This window comes from Haemorhous mexicanus, chromosome 18 (genome assembly GCF_027477595.1).
Source record: "Haemorhous mexicanus isolate bHaeMex1 chromosome 18, bHaeMex1.pri, whole genome shotgun sequence".
NCBI classification, from domain to species: Eukaryota; Metazoa; Chordata; class Aves; order Passeriformes; family Fringillidae; genus Haemorhous; species Haemorhous mexicanus.
This window is the reverse complement of record NC_082358.1, coordinates 12,168,778-12,186,113: the sequence shown is the minus strand read 5'-3', so window position 1 is coordinate 12,186,113 and position 17,336 is coordinate 12,168,778. Positions and strand designations below refer to the sequence as shown.

The 17,336-nt window shown below is 45.8% G+C and overlaps 1 protein-coding gene across 1 annotated transcript in view; it reads left to right on the top strand.

The window, feature by feature from the left end:
* PHACTR3 (phosphatase and actin regulator 3) overlaps positions 1–17,336 on the top strand; it is a 99,476-nt gene that overhangs the window by 68,414 nt on the left and 13,726 nt on the right. The window contains exon 8 of the mRNA XM_059862774.1: positions 2,383–2,536. Coding sequence (XP_059718757.1) covers positions 2,383–2,536 — 154 coding nt within the window. The remainder of the gene's footprint in view (positions 1–2,382; positions 2,537–17,336) is intronic.

Genomic DNA, 17,336 nt, shown 5'->3' with positions numbered 1-17,336 from the left:
TGCTTCAAAGATATTTGGGCATTATTGTGGCTGCAACAACACTGCTGCTTGGCACAGAGCATGCTGAGCCCTGACTGATGTCCCTGAGCAAGCTGGGACATTCTCAGGACGTTTCTGGTGTGGAGGCACTGCTGGTGCCAGCATTCCCAGGGACAGCATCAGAACAATTCTCTAAATATCTCCAGATTCCTTCTGGTTTGAAGAGATCTGGGCTGGTTTCCAAGTCAGGGAGTAAAACTATCCATTAATGCTGAGCTGCTTTACAATCCCTGTCCTGCCTTAGCACTGTCACCTGCTCTGCCACTGCCACCACCACAGGGCACAGTGCCACAGCCCTGGGGTTACAGGGAGGTACAGACAAGTCACATAACTCTGGAAAAAGTGAGGAATTATGCCTTGTTTTCTATTCCTACTCAATAAATCATTATTTGAAACCTCTGAAAACACAAGGCAAGACGAGCTTAAAAAACAACATTACCAGAACATAGCCCACAACTGAGACCTGGTGCAATCAAGGTCTGTCCAACATCAGGCAGTGTTAGGATTTGCTTTTTAATTTACAGAACAGTGAATATGATAAAAAGAACAGTAAACACACAGGAAATTAAATTTAATGATTTGAATGAATTGAAACAGGGAATTTTTACAGAAACCTGCAGCCTGAATATGAAAAGGGTGTGAATTTCTCAGGCATTTCTTGTTGACCTAGCTGAGGTGTGATAAATCACAAAACAATCCAGCCTGAGATAGATGGTCAGGGGGCAGACTGGCTCTGAATGTGCCTGACTGACAAAGAAAAATAACCCTTAGAAAAAGAATACTTAAATAAGGGTGTTTGCAGGTTCAGTTTCTACTGAGGTAGTGATCAGGAAGGAATTTGCCTCAGGATGCTGAAAATGGATGTGGAGAAGAACAGCTTGGGGCTTTATTTTCTCTTTGTTCTCTAATTTTGTTCTATTCATGTGCACTTATTTTCTCTTAATACATAGATTTTGCAGTTATACTTGTATTTTAACCTGTTCTGGTAAATGATGCTTCATTAAGAACAGTCCACCTTTGATTGACAGAGGGAGCTGTCGCTGTTAATTAGGATTTTGACCCCACTTCCTTTAAAGTCAACGACAAAAATCCTACTGATTATGTCACTTTCCATGCCCCCAAGGTGCCCTGCCCTGGACACTCTGCATGGCCAGTGCTGCAGCTCCTGTGGACACACAGAGCTCCATGTCACAGAAACCTCCTGACATGCCCAACTCCTCTTGTAACCTCTTTAAAACACTCAGGTGAAACTGGGAATGTGTGCAGGGATTCCCAGGAGTTTTCTAGCCCCGAATGTCCTCCAGGTTATTTCCAGCAGGAATTCTGTTGGTTCCTCTGCACCCACACCCAGCGTGGTGAGAAACCCTGTCAGAGTCCCAAATCTGTGGCTTTGTGAGCCAAATGCTCCTGATGGAGTCAGATATTCAGTTAGCAGAAGGCTCTGTGTGGCAGCAGCCAAATCATTTCACTTCCCTACCCATCTGTTAAATGTATATCTGCTATTTCAGACAGGGCTGTGTGGTTTAATTTAATTAATGCTTGCAACAGACTGTGAGAGCATTTCAAGGAAGGTGCTAAATAAGGGCACAGCTTTTTAGGCTCCAGAAAAGGGGTTTTGAGCTGATTATGGTTTCTGAAAAGTTTAACTTTAGATCAATGCAACTACCAAAAAGAGAAAGAGATTTTTCACTGCTCACAAAGAGAGAAAATTACTCTGCTCCACTCTTTCCAACAGGTAAATGTGGGAAGGAGGCTGTGCAGACTCCTCCCTCTGCATAAAGAAATTTGAGATCAGTAGTGATAATAAAAAAGGAGGTTCACAGATCCCTAGCAAATAAAACCCCAGTATTTGGGAATGAGAACCTATTTAGGATTTTGAATCTTGCCAACCTCCAGAGCATCCTTTAAAAAATAGACTTTAATCCTATCTCAAATGCCAAACAAAAATACCAATTAAATGTCACTTTCTTTAAAGATGAGGTGACCTTCTCTAGAAAAGGTGAAGCATTATATTTAAAAAATAATGAAATGCTTTAAAGCAAAAAGGAACCAAAACAAATTAACCTTCTATTACACACCATGCTCCCAAGATGAAACAAAGATTTAACTGCAGTTCCTGCATGCCCTGAGGAATATTTTCCCTCTGCATTTGCAGTGGCTTTGTGTCTGAGCCCTGCTCAGCTGCAGTGTTGCGTTCTGACATTAATGTGTACAAATGCTCCTTGCACAGTAGCACACTGTGACAGATCACTGTCACTCTGTGCCATTCCTGCTCCCCAGAAGTTCCTGTTCCATCCCCAGGAGCTGCCTTTCTAATAACTTTCCTTTCAATGCATGTCCCAGGTACTTTGCCAAGAAAATGCAAGAAAGAACTGCTGGCAGTAAAGCTACGGAACAGACCAAGTAAGCAGGAGCTGGAAGACAGGAATATTTTCCCAAGGAGAACAGATGAGGAAAGACAGGAAATCCGGCAGCAAATTGAAATGAAACTCTCAAAGTAAGTGTTGTGAATGAGAACAGGGAGGAGCCTCCCTTTACAATGGAGCATCCTCTGAGCCCTGTCAGAGGCACTGCCACCCACCCCCATGTCCATTGCCTGCAGGGAACCATCCACAAACCAATGCAGCACATTTTCAGCTGTCTATCAGCCACTGGAGAAAAGAAATCTTAACTCTCTCTTCAGTCAGGATTGCCTTGATTTCAAGGAAACACAAGACAGAAGTCAATTTGAAAGAAAAAATCCTGCCAAATCTACCTGCAGCTCTGCTGCTGCAATCAAGATTTGGAGGTCCTCCAGAAAACCCAGTGCTTTAACAAAAATAGTAGTATAATTATTTATCAACCAGATTTGGCTTTGTCAGCTCGAGCTGAATATGAGCATAAAGGCAATTGTTAGAGCTGAACATTTACTTGCCCAAGGGAAAGCTGCTGCAGTGGTGGCTGCATTGGTGCCTTAAGGCAGAAGCAGCATTGCCCTCACCTGGGGAAGGTGCCTGTGTGAGTCCAGCTGCAGGCACAGCAGGGATGATCTGGTTTGATCAGTAACCAGGGCAACAGGGGAGAGCTGTGAGAGAAACAGCATCACTGTGGTGTGCAGCCTAAAGCAAAGACTGAAGGTAACTGGGAGGCTCAGACTGCACCATTTGGGTTTTGTGTGTGTGCTTTTTTAAGGGCTGTATTTGGATATCTGCAAACATGAATATTTTAGAGAAGACAAAGTGGATTGTTGAATAATCTGTGCTGTGCTGCCCACACAGGGACAGCGAGCACTGCTCACCACCAAAATGCTTGGAAACAAATTGGGAAACATGAACAGAAATTCATTTTCAAGGCTTATTAAATATTAAATATCTCAAGCCTCTCCTGAAAGAAACATTTATTGATATTTAGACTAACTCATTCATGTGCATGCTTTTGATTAAACTTTACCTCCGGGGACAGGGAATGAGAACAAATGTGTGGATCAGAGCACAAGTCCTAATGGACCAGAGTTTATGGAGGAGAACATCTCTGCCTTCACCACTCCTGCCCTCAGCTAAGGAACAAGCTGCTGAGGGAACACAGAGGAGGTTTTGGGTGCCCTTCTTGGTGCCTCTGCAACAGCAGAGATGGAGTTATGGTCCCTCCAGTCTCAGTGACTGCACAGCAGCACTTTGCACCCAAAGAGGAGCAGTGCTTTGTGCCAGGCCTGCACAACTCAGTGCAGGTGGCAGACCCTGCCACAGAAAACATGTACATCCAGACAAGCAGAAAAGATCCCCCTACAATGTACATGGAGTTCCAAGAGTTACAGGCAGAGCAGATCAGAGGTGTGTCCCATTAATACCCATCACTTCAGGAAGCAAAGATGGGCCTTGATCACCCTGACCTTGCAAGCTTTGTCCATGCACTTCAGGGAAATACTTCACATTGCACCCAAATATCATTAATTCAATTATTTTGGCCATTTGATAACTCATGAGATCTCTTCATATATCAGGAGCCTAATCTGATTGCTTTAAAAGACACAAAAAATGGTTTCCACTCTACTGCATGCCTAAAACCAATTCAACCATCACAAACTATTCACTGAATGAGAAGATTGTCATACCCAGCCCCATCTCCTATTGCTGAAATGCTTACAAGGTCACATCTCTTTTCAGCCCTGCCTGACTTCTCTTAGTCTGAAAGGTCTGATGGAATTGCAGCTTCAGGTGCTGTACTACAGCCTTTATCCCTTTATTTTCATCCACCTTTTGTCTTGCTTAATAATGAGCCCAAAGAAATGCTGTGAGGGATGCATCCCTAGAGTCAAATGTCAGTACAAGGACTTGCAGAGGACACTGCTGGACAGGTGACAGGGGCTGGCTACCACCAGGAGGCAGGAAATGTGCTGTGTGTAGGTGAATGCAGCTAAGGGAGCCTCCCCTGTCTGCTGTGATCTCATGCAGCAATCTGGGGTGCAGCCCATTAGTGTCACCGGTGATGTCTAGAGGATGGCTAAAAGCCATCTTTGTTCCAAGTGTTGGAAGTCAGGCCTTAATTTGGTTCCTTCTTCCTGGAACGTGGAGGATTGAGCGCATTTCGGGGAACAGACGGCACGGAGATTGCTGGAATAGCCAGGAAAAAAGGCAAAACAGATTGGGAGCAGTCTCCCACACAACTTCCAGCACATATGTGCTGGCAGAGCTCAGCTCAGCTCCTAACTCATCTACCAGAATAGAACATGACCGTGCAAACAAGCTCAGGTGGTGGATGAATGCAGGAAAATATTTACAACACCAGGAAAAGCAAGTGGGTGTCCAAAAAACCCAACAGCCAACCAACAAAGTAAAAGTGAATTCTGGCAAAGGCCAAAGAGCCAAAGCCCTAGAGAAATCCCTTTGGAGTTTCTGACTAGGACTCACCTCACAAAACCCAGGCCACCCCAGAGCCCACACTCAGAGCAGAGCCTGGCTGTGGTGTGGAAATGAAATCAAACTGGGAAGAGTGAAATTCTTGGATGAGCTTTTGAGGTGTTTGCACTCATTCATTTCACTGGTACTTGTGCAGCACGGGCTCTGTGTGACAACTTGGAGGTTTACAGCTGAGGAATGTAGTGCTGGGTTGAGAAGTGCTGCCTGGGAGATGGGATCCAGTAGAAATGTCTGCTCTCTCCAAGGCTTTGCCACTGCCTGTGCAGAAAAGAGCAGCACTGCTGCTGCAAGAGCAACACTTAGATAACAGCAAATCCACACGTACCATCAGGCTATAGATCTGTGTTTAGCACAAAGAATTATCTGTGGGCAGATCAGCAAGTGGTTACTCAATGGCTGACTGCATAAGAATGGCACATAACCAGGCAGTTGTTAACAGGGTCGATATTTTTCAACACAGTTGCAGGGGTTTGATGGTCTCTATCTCTCTAGCAAATTGCCTCAGCCCCACAGCTAACACAGCCTCACTCTGTACTCTGGAGGGAAAGATGTACTGACATAGATAATGTGCAAAATACACCAAATAACGGTGTTTATGTAGCTTTAAAAATGGGGAGACAAAAGAAGAGCATCCTCTCAAAACCGCTGTATTATTTAAGTGGTTCTGGTTGTAATACATTTCAACAGCAGCTGGGAACCTGCTGAGAAAAGCTACTCTGCTATCACTCTGATGGGTGTTTATGAAGTCAAAGCTAAAACCCCTATTTTCCTTCACCCTCCCACTCATTCCATCTCAAAAAAGAGATTGGGAAATGCTGTATTTTGAGACAAATTCTACTTTTACAGCAGTGCAAATCTACCGACTTCAGATTTATTATTGACTGACAGTGGCGTGAGGAGAGATTCCAGGATTCATTTATGTGCATCGCTGCTTTTGAAAAGTGTATTTCCTGTATTTCGTGCTCCCAGCCAATTTAATCTACCACTTGTTGCTGTGGAAACATGAACTTTTCTCTCCTCCTCCCTCCAAAATGGCAGTATTCCAGTTTTCCCTGTGCTGTAGTGCTTCTCTTACTAATCCATGCATCCCCAGTGCCCCAGAGCATGGTGAACTCTTGGAATACTCTACTGTGCATTAGGCAAGAAGGCTCCCAACAGGTCTTGGTTCCATTATTGTGTGTTCAGAGCACAGATAATAAGCCCTCAATGGAATTCAGTGAATTGAGAGCTCTTTGTGTCACGAGGCAGAAAAGACATTTGCAAGTAGGATTGTTTGCAATATCTGCTTCCCGTCTCACAGACACACTTTGTTCTAGAAGGGGGGTTCAGCTGAAATCTGGGGGAGTGAAACACTTGCTAGACTGAAGGGTGACTCAGGAAAAGGTTGTTTGATTAAATTTGATATCTGGCTGTTTAGAAAGTTGATGTTTGAAGTGCCTGTGTGGCTCGTGCTTCTTGAGAACGTAACCATAGTTAAAGACACTCCAGTATAACTTCATGTCTCAATGAAAATCCAAATTCCTTGAAAAGATTGTACTTGTAATATTCACTTCATGTACTGCTTCACCTGTTCTGGTATTTGTACAAGTACACATGATGCGTGAAGTGGCACTTAGGAGATGATGGGGACAGGAATTAAATACAGAAACGTGGGCAGAGGAGTCAGACAGGAAGAACAAAGGGTTTTTGTACACAGAGAGGAACCAAAAACTGAGAACCTAAAGCTGATCTTGACCACATTGAAAACATTGGCTTGGGGAAGTGGATGATGCTGGACCAAGGTTTCCTGGCAACAAGAAGGGAAGAGGAGGCATCTTCATTCAGTTGTTACCACATCTGGAATCTGTAGGTGTGCTGCTGCCCTGAGGTTCCTGGAGAAGCATTTTTGAGTTGACTCACCCAAGAACTGTAGATGTAGCCAAAAGCATACCCAGATGAGACCAAAGTAACAGAGTGTGAAGTTCACAGTGCTGCTGGAGACAGGACAATACCGAGCAAAAAGCACTTCAGACTGGCAGCCTAAAAGCAAAACAGCTCCATGGCTCAGCACAGAGCACTCACAAAGACAGTTTCACCTACTGACAGCACAAAAGCTGTGCCATGTTTCCCAAGGACAGCACATTCAGTGCCACTTCTCCACAGAAATGTCTCAGGGCAGCTTTGCTCACTGAAAAGGCATCAGCCCTTCAGACTGAGACACTCAGCAGGGAACTGGGCTGAATGCTGAACTTTGGGGAACATTTTGTTTAGATTGACCAAAAAAAGTGGTAAGTGGGTACATGCAGAGACTACTGGTAGTCCAAATGCAGAAGTTTAAGAGATGCCAAGCCTAAGCTCACCTGGGGATTAGCAAGGTTTTTCTGATGAATTTCTAGCTGTGCTCCAACTCCCGGTCACTGGACTAAAAAACCAGGGAACTGCCCTAATTTCAGAAGGCTGGGAAGACTTGACACAGATTCATTCCAGAGACAGCAAGGCAGGGGGGGCAGGTACAAAGAACAGATCAGCTGTCAGCACTAATTAGCTGTGTACAATTTAATGCATTTCATTACTGGGCAAGAACCATCCAGGTAAGCATCTCGCTGATGCTAAAAATAACCCCAGCAGGCTCAGCGTGGGTGTGTGTGCAAGGCTCAGCTCCTCACACCAGACAGGAGCTAAATATAGAGCCACAACTGAATTCTGTGGGCGTGGGGAGCCAAGAGAGTCTCCCATCTCCTCACTCTGCTCCAGCAAGATGGGATGCAGCTGGGGGCTGCTGTCAGACCTGCTCATGGCTGCAGGATTTTATGCGGAGCATGCACAGCATGTGTGAGGATTTGGGGTTTTTTTAGTGGTTTGCCCCTTCTTGGTTATGGCCTCTGCTTTTCAGGCTATGGAAAAGAAAGATGTTGTGAGGGATGGAGGGGGGAGCAGTAGGAAGAATGGAGGAGGTGTAAGTGAAGCTGAGATTTTTTTTTTTTTTGGTGCTGCCTCCAGGATTAAGAAGTCCAGTTCCAAGGCCTGAATATTCCCTATGCTCTTCCTTGGTGTCAGGCAGTGGCACACATCTGGAAACCCTGCTGTGAACACAGTGACAGGCAGCACTGGTCAAGGGGCTGGGGGTTAGTGCCTGCTGCTGAGCTCCTGAGACAGCCTTCAAAGGTAAAAATCAGGAGGAGAGGAAGAAGACTCAAGTGTCATTAAGGTCTCCAAGCAATGAGTGAGTTCAGCCTCCTGTTTATATGGCTTTTCAAGTCCAGGGGAGATGTAGTGCAGTTTCAATAAAGCATTAGAGAGGGTTCAAGTGCATCTGTACATGCTGTACCTTGACAACGCTGTCCTCTTGTCTGAAGGGCTGAGAAAGGTTTGTTCCCTTTCAGGTATTTAACTCCAAGAATAGAACCAAACTCACTAACACCAATCCCTTGGTCAGGTTTACTTGCCAAACTCCCTGAGTGTGTGATCATACCAGGCCCTCTGGACAGTAGCTCTTGAACCAGAGGTGCTTCCTTGCTTCAGCAGCACTTGTACAATTAATTATGGAGCACTCAGCTCTGGGCAAGAGTCCTGATCTGCAGCTGAACCAGAATGAGCAATTTGCTGTCTCAGACCAGCCCACAGCTCATCTGGCAAGAATTTTTGAACACACTAATTCACTTATAAAGGGTTGAAGCACGGTTGCCTTTGTCCTGGGTTATTTCCTGGTTTGAGCACAGGCACATGACCCAGAGGTGCTCCCAGTGCAGGCCTGTATTGCTGAGGATTCAGCATTCACCTCCTGGAAATGGGCAGTATTTGTGCAAACATGAGGCAATGTCACTGCAGAGGCAGTAAATTCTGCCAGGCAACAACATGAAGTTCCAAATTCCCAGGGCACAGCTGATTAAAGATAGTGTCTTCTCAGAAGACAATCTCCTTCCACTGCTCTGTTCTACTTCCCTGGCTCCGGTGCTGGGAATTCCTAATCAAACCTGTCTTCCACAGCACAGTGAAGGCAAGGGCAGCAGGTCAGAGCACAGCAAGCGAGAGAAGAGCAGAGCAGCAGGTGGAAACACAGACAGGAATATACAGGGCCTTTTCTGGGACACAGAGCCAATTCCTCGAATAGATCTGACATAAGTGGCACAAGTGAAACTAGAAATAAAAAAATCAGAGCACAGAAAGCTGTAAGTATCACAGGGGAGCATAATCATATAAATAAACTTGCAGAAAAACTGCTTAAGCAAGTGTCATTGAATAAGGAAAAGCCTTTTTGGGAAGAAAACAGTGCACTTGTTTTGCCCTGCCAACCCAGCCACTACCAGCAGCTCATGCTCAGCTGAGATCCCTTCCCAGAAATTGGGCACCTCCCCACGCCTGAAGATCTGGGCTCAACCCCTGTGGTGAGACAAGCAGTCATAAAGCAGAGAGGAAATGCATAAAATGCCAGTAATGCTCTGTAATGCTTCACCTTACACTGGATTATGATTCAGGTCCTTGAGCTTGTGTGGGTCTGCAGTAAAAGTAATTACAGAAAGAAATTACTTTAATTTAATTTGCAGAGCTTAATCGATGGAGACCAAAGTAAGCTGCTCTGGTTGTCACAGTGATTTGTGCTCTTGTGGGATGAAAAGCGGACCAGAACAAGGTGCTGTAACACTTGTGAGCTCCTGCTAACCCAAGGGTTGGGCAGGGAGGGATTCAGGCATTCACAGTGCCAGCCCTCACTTTGCATAGGCATGGTCACTGTGTCACTGAGAGGATTTAGGATTACGGTTTTTTGGGTTGGATCTATTCATGAAATTCAGGAAAAATGTTTTCTGCACTTAAAGCCAAGCACTTACTTCACTTAGTTGGAACAGAAGCCAGATGGGATGGACAGTGTGTATCTGAAAGGCTGTGAACTGTATAAGCACAGTCTCAGCCAGAAAGGGGTTTGGCTGCTTTTTTTTTTAACACATCCATTTCAGATGTGCCACTTCAAAGCATTTGAGAACAAAAGAGAGGGGTAAAGTTTGGATGTTGTGTTGGTTCTCCTCCCACTTGCCTTTTAAACCTAACCAAATTTATAGGCAGACTGGATATCAATGAGTGTCACCATGATTGTTGCAGTGGATTGCCTGCAGAATACCTAAATGCTCAGTTTTCCCACAAAATCTGAAATGTGGCTTGGTTTGGAGAAGAAAAAGCTCTTTAATGTGCAGAGCCACAGCTGCACACACTGTCCCTGGGGCACAGCACTGAGCTATCCCTGCTTTAGGGGAGGGTTCTCAGATGAATCACCTGTGCTTTCCCATGAAGAACTTGATGATATTTTTGGGCTCTCTTCCAAGAAAACTGTGTCTCAGCACATGTGATCCAAGGAAAGTGTAATTCATACCCTGCAGTTTCTGGTTCACCAGATTCTGTGAGTTACTACAGTTCCCTCCTCCTGCTGCTCTGAGCACAACTTCTGTAGCTGCTTCATTCAGGATCTCAATTCCTCCAGGAATCACAGGCTTGGGCTTGCTGCTTTCATATGGAAAACTGGGTCAGTCTAGCACAGTTCCTGTGTTTTTGAAATAACTTCAGAGAAGGTGAGGGTTGGGGGGGAGAAAAATGAAAGAAATAAATATTTAGAAAACAGGAAGTGGGAGAAGGAGAGAAAACAGGTCAGAACAGAAGGTCACTGATTTTCCTCAATAGATGATGTGCAATTGTATCAATTATTAAAACGTGGCTCTAGCTAAGTCTGACTCCATTGCCTGTGCCCAGCTGGAAAGCTGCAGCTGTATAACCAGGTCTTGGGAGCTTCTTGAGTCAACCAGAGTACTGCAAGCTTCCTTCAGAATCTGTTTTTCAGGATAATTAACTCATCCAAGTAGGCAGCACACTTCCTTGACCTCCCCAGACTCTGGAGAGTGGTTTTTTTTTCTGGAAAACACTCTTGTTTTCTGTCTTTTTCTTTAGCTCTCACGTACAACACACCAGAAAACAAACAAACAAAACCAAGCACTCCCAGGTTTATCAATCCATGCTCATGGTTTTATCCAGTGAAATTAAGAAGAAATGGAGGTTGAGGACCTCCTCCTGTTGAAAGTCCATTTATGCAGAGGACATCAAGGCAACTGGGAAATAAGAACCAGCAAGCTGGCAAAATCTGAGTCTTAAATCACATGAGAAACATATACTGCAGTCTAGTTAGTCCATTGTTCTGCAAAGATGTGTCAGTCACTTGGCTTTCATAAAGCTATACAGAATACAGGCAAGAAACAAAGAGCAGAATAAAACCTGAGTGCCTCTCTGCAGGAAAAAAACCTCTCAAAACCAAGACTACATGGCTCACAGACGAACCACCAGTGTCATTTGCTTGAGATGATCATATTCATTAAACAAATTAAATTCTAAATGAATTAATACTTCATTAGTTTCTCAGAAATTATGTTAAAAAATTAAAGCCAGGCCCTCTCAGCAGTCTCTGCAGAAAGCAGCTGGCCTGTTGCACAGAGATCAGCCTAATTTGAGGGTGTCTGTAAAAGCCATATTCTGGCCAGGCTACACTGCAGCCTTGTTAAAATCATCACTGGGAGTGGCTGCAGCACTTCCAAATACCACCCAGCTGGGGAAAAGTCCTCCTTCTCAAGAGAAGGTTAAACAAACCAGGACTGATGTGGTAAGGGAAGTTTTATTTAGAGGCGTTGTGCAGTTAAGCTTACAGAAATCCCTTTGTCAGCCTGTTTACACCATGAAGGAAAAGGTAAAAGGGAATGAAGGATGTGTGTGGAAATGCCAGGCTCAGGTCCAGGGGTGATTGGAGCAGGAGGCTCAGGGTCAGCAGGGAGCTTTGGGGGGAGAGGCCCAGCACTGCAACGCTGGGACGTGCTGTGCACCAGCTGCAGGGACAGGAGCAGCTGCAAAAGGCAGGAAAATGGCTCTGAGGGAGGTGTGTGCACAGAGCCAGGACCTGTCTGAGCTCTGGGAGCCACTGCCAGCTCCCACAGCTCTGCCTGCCCTTCCCCACCTGCAGTCCCTCCTCAGGCAGGGAACAATTCTGAGGACAATCACGGAGGTGGCACCAGGGGACCCTTTCCTGAGAACTCCCAAAGGCTTTGTGTGGCAGCCTTGAGCGTTGGCAGTGACAGTTCGTGTTGTACCACAACAAATCACGGCTGTAACTTCCAAACATGATGTTACATAATTGAATTCTTACATTTTATTCAGTTTTCAGAAGATCAGAATATTCTGTTCTATGTGAAATTTGCCAGCAAATTCTATTTGGATTTTCGTGACCATAGCTAAACACAGTATCCTAAACACAGTTAAGGAGGATCCCAGAAGGCTCTGGGGAAGAGCAGGCAGAATATGAGGATGACATTTTAAAACTCAAATCCTGCCTGTATTTTCCTGTAAGTTAGCCTGTCTGCAGTGCTCAGTGTCACAGTGGCATCAAGTGACAAGTCATACTCCTCACTCTGTCCAATTTGAAAAACAAAGGAAAACAGAATTACTGAAATACCACTTGCACAGGGAAGTGAATAAATTCCCAGAGGGGCTGCAAATCTGGTTTTTCAGACAGGACAGTTTGCCACATTGTCCTAATCTGTACAACAGATATAACCACATAGACCAGCTTTGCAGAGCACTGTGAGAGCTGCTGGTGAAAGAATACAAAATTGATGATTATTGAGACCTGGGGACTCACACTCCTACAGACTTTTTGGGCCACATCTTTGAGCTGTCAATGGAATTTCTCATTTCACTCTGCACTGAGAGCAGGAACACTCTTTGTCTTGAAAAACCAACAGATAACCTCAAGAGAAAATGTGAAAGAAGCCAAATTATTAAAAGCAAATAAGAGTGCAATAAAGAGCAGGATTCAGAGCCTGCTGTGGGCAAAGGCTGGTGTGGCTCTGGCCACAGTGACAGTGTGAGGCCAAGCTGTTGGTCTGACTGTCCTGGAAAATGCTGGGCCAGCAATAGTGTGCACGAGAGGAACAGAAACTAGTAGAGCAGATGGTGAAATGCTGTCTGCAGGCAGGGATACCCCATCCTTGGAGAGGCTGTGTGGGTGAGTGACAGGCGAGAACTGGAAGGTGCTGCCTTGCCAGAGGAGCGTTCCCAGCGAGGTTCCTGCAGCCTGGGAGCAGCTGTGCAGCCACACTCAGCTCCCAGCAGGGCCTGGCTGTCCCAGCAGCAGCTGCAGCTCCTCAAATTGCTGTCATTTTCCTTCAGGGATTACACAAAGTACTCAGAGAGTGCTGCATTTGCCTTGATTTACTTCAGTAATTCAGAAAGCTGCTCCTTGGCATCAAGCCTGACACTGCAAAGGGTTTGCAAAAAGTGCCACAGCATGTCCCCTCCTGCCTGGAGTTGCTGGGTTAGGAGTTCCACAGCTCCATACCCCCAGCTCTGGGGTAAATCTTCACTGCAAAGCCACCTTGCAGAGGTTTATTTGTCACCTCCCAGACTTTGCAGATTGCCAAAGGGTCCTTGGTATGCACCTCCAGGTAGCAGGGAAGGATGTTCTCCAGACCTCACCTCATGGGGAAATTCCCAGCAGCTCACACCCATGGCAGGAAGGGCCACTCTCAAATCCTTCTGCATCCAGTGGGGGGGGGGAGGAGGAGAGTTGACACACAGCTGCCAGCCCACACACACCAATACTTTGTCTGCTCTCTGCAAATCCAGCTGTGGTTTCTTCCAGTGACCCAAATCCCACAGCTGCACATTGCAATGGCATCTGTTGTGGGGGCAACTGTTTATGGATTAAGTGCACAGTACTGCAGGATCCCAGCCCTGAGCCTCCCAGCTGAGGCCAGGACACACTGGGACACTCCATCCACGGACAATATCTCTGTTTGGTGCCCTGTGAAACAGAGCTGGAACTACAGACAGAACTGATATGTCTCCCTGTCATCCTGTCCTTGCTGACTGCCATGGCTGGAATTGCACTCCTGGCTTCCCAGGAAGTTGAGTCACGAGCCTACAGACATTTCATTTTGTACAGGGCACAAAGGTGGCTGACAAGCCAGCCCCAGCCTCCCTGGAGGAGAACAGGCACAAACATTGTATCAGGGATTGTTCAGACAGTGAAGTCAAAACCTAGCTTTTTTCTTTTCTTACCTTTCCCCCCACTTTTCTTATTTTTTTATCATAACCCAGTAAGCACCCAGGAGTAGGCAACTGTCACTAGATCAGGAAAGTCTCAGGTCAGTGGCAGTCCCCTCCACTGGGCTGAGATTTGCCTCTGTCTGCTGCTTATTTCAGACTCCCTCCTGCTGCTCATGCAGTTGCTATCAGAGTATATTTTAGTATCATTCCAGCAGCAGATATGTAGCATTGCTTTTTTGTTTCATGGGAACACAGAGCTCCATTCCTGTTTCAAGAGAGAAAAGAAAAGAACAAAAAAAAAAAAAAAAAAAAAAAAGAAAGAAAATCTCCTGCTTTACAATGAAATGTTATTAACCATTTTTAGTGACCTGCACAATGTGACCAGGTCATACTCAGCCCTTGGTTTCTCCTGGAAGACCCTCCAGTACCCATTTTATACCCAGGCTGAAGCCTTCAGCCGAGGAGGGGCACTGGGAGCTGCACCACTCACTCTGTTATTTGAAGAGTGTGTTCTTTCAGCACTTTGCCTTGCTGAGCTATTTTTAGCTTGAAAGTATTCCCCAAACCAGCTCTTTGCCCAGCTGCAAGGCAGAGCAGAAGTGAGAACAAGCTGCTGTTGATGAGAACAGTGCTGCTCACACCGACATTGCTGCTGAACAAAGACACTCATCAAACTACAGACAGGGAACATGTCTTTGGCTGAACAACCCACTGCACTTTTGTCACCCAAATAACTAAATATTGTAATTCTGTCACAAACAGGACAGATCCACTATCCAGCAGCTCTGTTAAACCACAGAGTGGGAAAGCAGGTGGAAGGGAGATGAGGAAGCTGCTGCTCTGAAATAAGCAGTTATTACATTTAAACCCCATGCCAGCATGCTAGCTCTTGCAGATTAACTAATAACTCAGATGAAATTTAAAGCTGGTATTTTATGTTGGTCCCACAACGCGCAACAGCATCCTCCAAGAGTCCTTATCTGAGTGTGGAGAGAAGTATGAAAGCAAAAGCCTGCTGAAGGTGGAGGAAGGATGCTCAGCAGCTGCACTGAGCTTTGGAGCAGGGCTTTGAACTGGGCCCTGATCTGCTCCCAGCTGTGCCTGGCCCTTCTTCCTCACACCTTGGAAAATTAGACACCCAAAGGTCAAATGCAGCAGGGCTTTCACAGGTGGTGAGAACAGTGATTACCCTCAAGCCTTCTCCAGCTGAATCCTCTGACACAGTTAGATCCTGGCTGTGTTGTTGTTTCAGCCCACACAGTGCTCACAGCCCTGTGCAATAACAAACCTGTCACAGGGCAGGCCCTCCAAGGACAGTGGGTTGTGATACAAGGGTCATGCTGGGCAAGTGTGTGGTTTCTATTTCAGCTGAAATCTGAACCCTTTGCAGGGCTCCTATCACAGAAATGATAATGATGGACAACTGTAATTGCCTGGTAGATGAGTGAGAACATAATTAACTGAACTCGTGCTGATTTGCAGCTTTGAAAATCCAGACAGAACTAAGGGCCAAACAAATAAATAACACATGTAATTAAGGCAACATTTATAGCCTCTGTGTTTATCTGCAGTTTTCTTATTTGGATGCAAAAAATAGTACATGATGGCTCAGAGACACAAATGTCAGGGAACTTTAAAGAATGCAACTCTCGACATTTACCAGACCAGCTCACCCTTTTCACACTGCTCTGAGTTCCCTACTGCCAGAGAAGCTCAGCAACTGCTCTTAGGATGATACTCCAGGGGCTGGAGACCCTCTGCTTTGGGGTTGTTCAGCCTAGGGACAAGAAGCTTCTAAGGAGACAATGCTGGGGCCTTCCAGGAATTAAAGGGGGTTATATAAAAAGAGGGAGAGCAACCTTTTACATGGGCAGATAGTGATAGGTCAGGGGGAATGGTTTTAAACTGAAGAAAGGTTGGGTTGGGCTAGATTAGATAGGAGAAACAATCTTTTTACAGTGAAGGTGGTAAAACACTAGAAGAGGTTACTCAGAGAGGTGGTGGATGTCCCATTCCTGGAAGCATTCCGTGTCAGGCTGAATGAGGCTCTGAACAACCTGATCTACTTGAAGATGTCCCTGTTCATCACAGGGGCGTTGGACAAGAGGCCTTTAAAGGTTCTTTCCACCTCAAACTATCCTGATTCTATGATTTTCCTGTTATGGGAAATGCTGGCACATCAATTCCCACTTTTTACACGATCCAGAATTACCTTGGGGTAAAAACAAGTTTGTGTCTCGGTGTCTGCCTTCTAATTTTGTATAGACAGTAACAGAGAAGTCCCTCCCACCACAGATTTACTACTACCCATAATTGTACATTGCAAGCAGGCACAGAGCAGTGCGTGGGTGACTCAAAGCCCTGGCACACATCCTCTTCACAGCTACTTATAGGAAGGATGAAAATAAACTTCTTGTTGAATTGAACATGATGTTCTGGCAACAGAGCTGCCTATTTAAGAGGCAGAGCCTCTGCCTCCTGATGGGCAGCAGACACAAGCAGCTTTATGAGAAGCAAAACCAGGGCACTCCCATTTCTCCTCCCTTTGCCTGGGCTGTGAGAGGGATCCTTCCCACCACCTCCCTTCCCAATTCATCTGCAAAACCACCTGACATGAGAAACAATCAATGCAGTTGCTGCTGGCTACAGCTCATTTACTGATGGCTGGATTGATTGCTCCCTTGTCAGTGCAGGGTCCACAGGCACATGCACGTGTCCAAGTCTACCCAGTTCACTCCTCCCTTTGGAGAGGATCATCAGAATCACATGGATCTTACTAACACCAGCAACAGGATTCCAAAGTGGAACTTTTGGCTTCAGCTACAAATCTGAAAGAAATTCAGTTTTGTGGCAACCATACACACAGATACTGTGCAACAGATTCTATGAAAAAAAATATATTTGGGAAACAGGAACACATTTTGGGAACAGATAAGAAACCACAGAAACCTGAGCTGTTTTTCACTGGATTCTGCTTGAATGCCTGCTTGAGTCTGCCAGGGAAGTGAGATACAGACTAATAAGAGGAGAGGACTAGAAAGGAAGGAGTGTCTGAGGTGTGGAAAGTCAGCACAGCCCCATATGTACATAGAGGGCTGTACCTGTCCCAAATTTGCCTCTCATCAGCCATCCTGTGCCCACACCTGCAAGCCCTCAGCCTGCTGTGGCTTTGCTGGGATGCAGCTCCCAGAGGGACAAAGCAGACCCTGCTGAGGGTAACTGTGAGGGCAGAGGATGTGGCAGCAGCTCCTGCTCCCAGGAGACGTTGATGCACTGTCCATCTGACAGCAGCCCTGGGTGCTGGTGACACGCAGATCCTCAGCTTGCTGAGCACTCTGTCACCTGTAAGTG